The 7,999-nt window shown below is 43.1% G+C and overlaps 1 protein-coding gene across 2 annotated transcripts in view; it reads right to left on the bottom strand.

The window, feature by feature from the left end:
* The window catches only part of POLG2 (DNA polymerase gamma 2, accessory subunit), a 45,754-nt gene that overhangs the window by 21,910 nt on the left and 15,845 nt on the right, over positions 1–7,999 (bottom strand). The window contains exons 9-10 of one of the 2 annotated variants that reach the window (XM_060290346.2): positions 6,380–6,470; positions 4,447–4,886 (exon numbers count right to left, since the gene is read on the bottom strand). In XM_060290346.2, the coding sequence (XP_060146329.1) occupies positions 6,381–6,470 (90 nt within the window). In that variant the 3' untranslated portion in view covers positions 4,447–4,886; position 6,380. Of the gene's footprint in view, positions 1–4,446; positions 4,887–6,379; positions 6,471–7,999 lie in introns of those variants that run through there. The other variant, XR_004036447.3, reaches the window with a different exon arrangement.

Below are 7,999 nucleotides of genomic sequence, written 5' to 3'. Positions count from 1 at the left end.
TTTCCTCACTTGAGAGGGTGGGGGAGAGGAGGGGGAGAGAGAGAAATAATACCTACATCATGGAGCTGCTGTGAGAATTAACTCAGGTAATGGATGTAAAAGGTTTGGAACAGGGCTTGGCACAAAGTAAGAACTAAAACAATGACTAGCTATTCATAGTATGATTGATCATGCTTAGCTTGAGTCATACTAATTGGCTGTTCCCCTTAGAAATCATTAAGTCTTTGAGGTTATAAACTTAGTGACTTGCCCACCGTTGCTTCTTCATGTCTCAATCATGAAGCAGAGCCTGAGGCAAGGACTTGGTGCAGGTTGTTTATATGAGGGCCCAGGGAGAGTGAAATAGAGAAGGAAAGGGGTGGGGAGGGGCTAGCAAATTAATGAGCATACCAGTAACTGGATTTGATCCTATTAAGACCTTATTTTTTTATGTATGTATGTATGCAGGCTGCACTGGGTCTTAGTTGCTTCTTCATTGTGGCATGCATGCAGGATCTAGTTCCCCAACCAGGGATCGAACCCAGGCCCCCTGCATTGGGAGTGTGGAGTCTTACCCACTGGACCACCAGGGAAGTCCCCTATGAAGACCTTTTGAGGTCTTGAAGTCCAGAATGCCCCTGGGTTTCACAGCATGCCCTGAATTGACAGCCTCTCATTTTCTCTTGCAAAGCTTCTAAAGCAGTTAGTAGAAGCCAACCAACTCCACAATCCATATAATTACTATTGCCTCATGCCTTTCAAGTGCTAGAACTATTGCATAACCTAGTGCTTCATTATCTACCTCTGCTCCCTTCCCCACTGCAGGGGAAAGTCTTAGAAATTGTGAAGCTATGGCATGTAAGGATTATCTCCACTCCCCTTACCACCGGCAACAGAGTCCTTATTGCCATTCATCCTGGGAGGAATTCCGTTTCCCAGGGCTGCTTTCTAGGGCCTTCTGATAGTCTTATCCTGAGCTAGCCTGGAAAGCAGAGCCTGAGAAAAGGCCTTGTGTGGAACAGAAGGGACACTAGGGAACAGGCGTGAGGGACTGGAGGAAAAGCCAGAACAAGGTATAAGGTTGAGCTGGGCATTGCTGTGGGCAACTGGCGCTTGACCCCACTGGAACCATCTGCAGAGTGAAAAAATGTCTCTCAGAATTGTCCACTTGAGGACTGATAGTGAGAAGCATTTACCCATCAGCTTCCATCCCCCACTAAGGGCTGCCCCAGGAGGTGATGCATCTCCCACTTCTAGGCTGTGCATGTGGGCATTCCAAGTGCACTTCCATTGGCGTCTCACCCAGGGCACTGGAAAGCCCCAGGGCAGAAAAGGAGTGATATGTATTGTATAGTTAAAGCAAGAAAGCTGTCAGCACAAAGTGGGTGAGGCCTCAGGTGCAGCTGGAATCAGAGGTGGGGCCCAGAGGATGTGACTGGTGGTTGCTCTGCCATCTCTCAACATTTCCTTTGTAACAACTATAATAACGACAAAAATAATAACTGCCATGGGCAGTTAAGTGTCAAGTGTACTTATCCTCACAACTCCCTCCTCACCCAACTCTGAATTTCTGTGGCTTCCGCCTGTACCTACCCACTGAGCAGATGTTGAGCCCCACCCACATGGCTTTTGCATGAATTGTTTAGGAGGGGAAGAAGAAAAGGAAGAGGAAGAGGATCTATTGAGTTTTCATTTCAATAGTTACACTTTTTTCATGTCTAGAAGTTTCCCTTTGGTTCTTTTTTAAAATTTATTTATATATTTATTTTTGGCTGTGTTGGGTCTTTGTTGCTGGGCACGGGCTTTCTCTAGTTGTGGTGAGCGGGGGCTACTCTTCGTTGTGGTGCGTGGGCTTCTCATTGCAGTGGCTTCTCTTGTTGCAGAGCACGGGCTCTAGGCCCCTGGGCTTCAGTAGTTGTGGCTTGCAGGCTCTAGAGTGCAGGCTCAGTAGTTGTGGGGCATGGCCTTAGTTGCTCCGCAGCATGTGGGATCTTCACGGACCAGGGCTCGAACCTGTGTCCCCTGCATTGGCAGGTGGATTCTTAACCACTGTGCCGCCAGGGAAGTCCAGTCATGTCCTTTATGGTTAGTGTTTTTTTGTGGATGTGTGCCCAGATGAATATTTTTTCAACTTGAGGTCATACAAGTATTACCATATACTACTATCTACTAAAGGCTCTTTTAGTTTACTTTCATATTTCAGTTGATATCCGCCTGGAATTGTTTCTGTAATGTGAAATTGCCATCATACTTGTTTCCACTCCCCCGCATGGACATACCCCGTTGTTCCAGCACTGTCTACTGAAAAGACTGTCCTTTCCCCACTAAACTGCACTGTCACCTTTGTCACAAATCAAATGCCCATATACATGTGGGTCTTTCTGCACTCTAGATTCTGTTTCATTGCTCTGCTTATCTCTCCATATCAATGTCATACTCAGCTTTCAAATGCATCTTGATAACTGCAAGAACAATTTTCCCACCTTGTTCTTTTTAAGAATGTCTTAGCTATTCTTGACCTTTTGCATTCTGTATAAATTTTAGACTCAGCTTATTATTTTCTTAAAGAAAAAATGAACATAATAGGGATTGATTGATATTGCATTGAATTTGTAGATCAATTTGGGGAGACTTAACATTTTTACAGTATTGAGTTCTCCCAACTACAAATATCTCACCATTTGTTTATGTCTTCTTCAATTCTCTCAATAGCATTTTATCATTTTCTGCATAAACAGCTTGCACATCTTTTGTTAGATTTAGTCCTAAGTACTTGATATTCTGATGCTATGGTAAATTGGTTTTTGTTGTTGTTGTTTGTTTTTGTTTTTTTGGGTGAAGTAGAAAAGAATAGCTTTATTGCTTTGCCAGGCAAAGGGGGCCACAGCAGGCTCATGCCCTCAAACCTGTGTGTCCCAACCTGGAGGGGGAAGTGAAGAGTTTTACAGTAACGGTTCAAAGAGGAGGGCATGATCAGGTGGTGGACATGCTTCTAATTGGTTGATGGGGAGGTAAGTGGGAGTTAGTTAGCATCATCAGCCTTCTGGTTCAAACCAGTCTGGGGTCTACGTGCTTGTGGGCAGCATAGAGTTAACTTCTCCCACCTGGTGGGGGTTTCCGTATGATTTTAGATGCTATCCATTCCAAGGTATTCTCTCAACCAGGTGTTAGTGCCCAAAAAGTTCTCGCAAAGAAATGGCACAGAAGACATCCCAGTGGTGCTGACGATGAGCGGGAGTTGGTCTAGCTATAAGTTGGGAATAAAGGGTCAGCACCTGGTTTCAGGACTTAATGAAGCTCAGCTTCTTGATGTCTCATCACAGAAAGAATTTAGTGAGAGACAAAGTGATAGGTAAAAAGTAGACTTATTTATAGAGAAACACACTCCACAGACAGAGTGCGGGCCATCTCAGAAGGCGAGAGTGGCCTTGGGAGACACACTCCACAGACAGTGTGGGCCATCTCAGAAGGTGAGAAAGGCCGGTAAATTGTATTTTTATTTCATGTTGTGGATATATAGAAACACAATCACTTTTTTTGGTTGACTTTATATCCAGCAACCTTGCTAAATTCTCTTTTTGATTTTAACAATTTATCTGTAGGTTTTTCTTACAATCTGGAGATCAGAAAACTACTGCTGCTGTTACCGCTGTTGCCTCTGCCACAACTGCCTCACCCAGAAACTGGAGCCCAATGGAGTGTGGAGTTATGCCACTGGAGACAGTTGCTTTTCAGTGGAAACCATCACCTCCCTTCTACTTTCCAGGTCCCATGTACATGCATTTAATTGGTAGAAGATATTCACAGCCATGCCCTGGCAGCAAAGGAACTGTAATTTTTCAGGTTTCAGACCCCACCAAATAGAAGAAGGGTTATGATGTGGCTTAAGAGAACCAATCAAAATAGCTACCACACTAGCCAAAATATCAATCAAGACTGAGGGGGAAATAAAGACATTTTAAGACAAAGAGTGAGAAGGAGGTTTCCCAATCACATTCACACTGAAAGAACTACACAGTGTACTCGATGAAGAAGGAAACTGAATACAGAGGAAGGGTGTAGGATTCAAGAAGCATATGAGTAAATGTGTGTGTGTGTGTGTGTGTGTGTGTGTGTGTGTGTGTGTGTCAGGGGGAGGCACAGAGTGAGAGAGAGAGGTCTATGAGGTCTGAAAACATTATAAAGTTACCATGATTTTGAAAGTGTGGTATGGGTATATGGCTGGAGAAGTAGAAATATGTAAATGTAACAGGACAGAAAGTCCAGATATAGATCTAAATACATACAGGAGTTTAGCATATGAAAAATATGGCATTTTAAGTCAATGGGGAAAAGATGCAATATTCAATACACATTAAAAACTTGAGAACCATATTTAATAAGTTAGAACTCCACTTCATTCTTTGCAACAAAATTAATTCAGCTAGCTCAAATATTAAAATACCTAAAAATGAAGCCACAGACGTGCTAAAAGAAAACAGGAGGAATTTTATAATAATCTTTAAGAGGGAAAGGCTTTTCTAGGTATGACTCACAATCCAGAAGACATAAATGATTGTTAAATTTAGTTAGATGAAACATTTAAAAATTACATTTAAAAATCTTAAACTAAGTCAAAAGAATGGGGCGGTATTTTGAATCCATGTCTTTCATAAAGTATGAAGTTCTACAATATATAATGAGCTCTCACAAATTAAGAAAAAAGCCAAAAATCCAATAGGAAACCAGGAAAAGGCAGTATCTGCAAGGTGACACCAGGGCAGCACAAAAACCTTGATGGGATGAAGAGCTGCAAACAGGTGTGCTCTGACCAGCTGCCCTCAAGCATTTGTCCCTTCTGCCCCTTCTGCTCCCAGAGCTGGGAGATTACAACCTAAGGAGACTGCCTTCTCTCAGTGCTGCTTCTCCTGAAGGATGTAAAGGGGAGACTTAGCCAGAGGAGTGATCAACAGTGGTTCAGTGATGTCTGAAGCGCCTTCTTTCTCCCTTACTGCCCTGGAGGGACATGGGCTAGTGCCTTGTCTTTGACCTTTATTACACACAACCAGAGACAGTAACTGAGATTTCGGGTAGTACATAAACTTATAGGTTAGGACAATTAGACACCTAAGGATTACAATGACCTCCAAGCACATTTCCTTGGCCCCTCAGACATAATGCAGGGGAAGGCACAGCTGGAGAAGGGCCAGAGCAGGACCCTCTAAAGGGCAGGGGCTCCTCTTGCCAGGTCCAGGAAGGGCATTGCTACCTCTCTTGTCCTGGCCACCATCACCTGGGCATTGTCAGAGCTCCTCTAACATTCCACTCTCCAGTGATCTTTTCAAAATAACAGTATGTCCCTTCTCTGCTCAAACTGTGCCCCCTCCTGCCCTAGTGGCTTCCAGAGTCCTTGCTGTGGCCCCCATGGCTCTAAGCAACATGGGCCCTGACCACCTCTCTGACCTCACCTTCTCCCCTTCTCCCCTCTGTTCTGGCCTGCTTTATGTTCCTTGCTCACTCTACACCATTTTCCTCCTAAGTGTCCTAGCGCTTGCTACTCCCTTCTGCCTAGAATGTGCTGCCCCAGATGCTCACATAGCTGGCTCCTTCACATCATTCAGTCTCAGCCGGAAGGCCAGTCCTCAGAGGCCCCCCTGATCGCCTATGTAAAGCACACTACCCTAGGCATGATCTAGCACGCCATCCTGTCCTATTTTACAACACCTGAAATTACCTGAAATTGCCCATGCACCTACTTGCTTATTGTCTGTCCCCGCCTCCCCACCCCTAGAAGGGCCTTGTCTGTTTTGTTCACCACTATATCCCCAGCACCTAGAGTTCCTGGTACTTGGATGCTCAAAAAGCCTTTGTGAATAAACAAAATGAACAGATATACAACACATATAATAACAGGCCAGTCTTTAGGAGAAGCACAACTACCCCTGGCATTGAAATCTGAGAGAAATTTCTCCCATGCTTCCTCACAGGAAGACGTGGTGTATATAGCAAACAAATGCCCTCAAGAACATTCTTACGGCTAAATGAAGAATGAGTTTTATAGAACTATTTCTCATAACATCTTTCAGTACATATTGGTGTGGTGTAATACCTAAGAAGAGTATTTGATAAAACAAAATTTATTAAATGCAATTGGGCTGGAGGGAAGTTTTGTCAAAATAATACCATCCAGGTATGCAGCTCTCTGATAAATTTAACAGTGGTTACTACAGGAGTGAACATCAGAAACCACCCGTAAGTATTTTAAAATATACTTATGAGGGCCCCACTGTTAAGAGAAATAGTAAGTCTGTCTGGGATAGGGCTCAAATATATTTATTTTTAAAAGCTCCACAGGAGATTCTGATGTGTAACTCCAGTCAGACACTTCTGATCTGGATAATCCTCCATAAATATTACTTACCTCAACTGCAGTATAGACATTCCATGTTGCCAGTTAGTGCAGTCAGCTGATCTGAGACCAGGAATACGATCTTCCTGTGAGGCTGAGGCCCCTAAGAAGACAAAGTACCTAAATAAAGGTACCTGTGGGCAGGACTGAGATTTTCTTCAGAAAAATAATTTTTAAAAACATTTTATTCTCAGTTATATTAAAACTAAATATTGGACCCCAAACTGCAAAAATGAAATTTAAACTTTTAAGTAGACATATGGTGGGAATACAGGCATTGCAGTACTGAGAGTTCTGTGGTTAAGGTGAGATAAAGCAAATGAGCAGTTGTGTGTCATGGCATTCTAATTTTATCACCCTCAGTATTCTTGAGAATTGGGATTCTTTTTTTTTTTTTTTTTTTGCGGTACGCGGGCCTCTCACTGGTGTGGGCTCTCCCGTTGCGGAGCACAGGCTCTGGACACGCAGGCCCAGCGGCCATGGCTCACAGGCCCAGCCGCTTCGTGGCATGTGGGATCTTCCCTGACTGGGGCACAAACCCGCGTCCTCTGCATCAGCAGGCGGACTCTCAACCACTGTGCCACCAGGGAAGCCCCAGGGTTCTTGATGTGGGAGGAGATACAGATGTCTGATAGAAGAGGTTAAAGTAAAAACTCTTAAGTCCTAAAGGGGCATGAGGGGACTTTTGGGGGGTGATGGAAATGTTCTATATTATCATTGTGGTAGTGGTTACACATTTGTCAGAACTCATAATCTGTACACTTAAAATAGGTAAATTTACTGTACGTAAATCATATCTCAATAAAGCTAATCCACACACACATACACCAGTCCTGAATTTGAATTGCAATTATTGGTGAGTTCGTGATGGCACCCAGAGTATAGTCTCCAAACAGTTTTCCAGTAAAATGAACCAGGGCTCCTTGGAGAAACTCTAAACTATACAATCTCTATATTACATATTAGATACCAAGGAAGCTATCAAAGACTACTAAAGTTGTGCCAAAAGGACTTGAGGCCAACATGAAGAGGCTCCCACTGGCCAAAGACAGAACAATTTGTGCATGAAAAAGAGTAACTTTAAAGAGGACAAATCTAGCATTTCTCCCACCTTTCCCATACCTCTAAGCAAACAGCAGATGAGATATTTTCTTTTATATAAGTATTCTAGCTAATAAATAAAGAAGGAAGATGGAATCAGAATATCACCATTTTGCCACCTCTAATGAACTGACTGATCTAGGCACTGGTCAATGATTGCTAGCATTCCTCCAAGAGAAACAGCCAGACAGTCACTGCTCCCTGATGGGAGAATACAGCCTATAAAATAATCTTGCCCCCCCCGCCAAACTAAACTTGAAGCTGATCAAGCCTCTGGATTCAATTCCCAATCTATAGGAAATATATAGAGAGGAATAGGTTAAACTACACCAAGGGGATTCAATAAGCAAAATCCAAACAGTAGAAAACACCATAACAAACAACTCAAATGTCTTGGGGGAAAAAAAAAAAAAGAATGTGAGCAGGTGAGAGAGAACTCAAATCTATTGTATAAGGATAAGAGAGACTAAAAGACCTACAACCAACTTTAATAAATGGGTCTTATTTGGATCCTGATCCAACAATGAGACA

Source organism: Globicephala melas, chromosome 20, assembly GCF_963455315.2.
Source record: "Globicephala melas chromosome 20, mGloMel1.2, whole genome shotgun sequence".
NCBI classification, from domain to species: domain Eukaryota; kingdom Metazoa; phylum Chordata; class Mammalia; order Artiodactyla; family Delphinidae; genus Globicephala; species Globicephala melas.
Note: the sequence above shows the minus strand (reverse complement) of the source record. Positions and strands in the feature narration are given on the sequence as shown.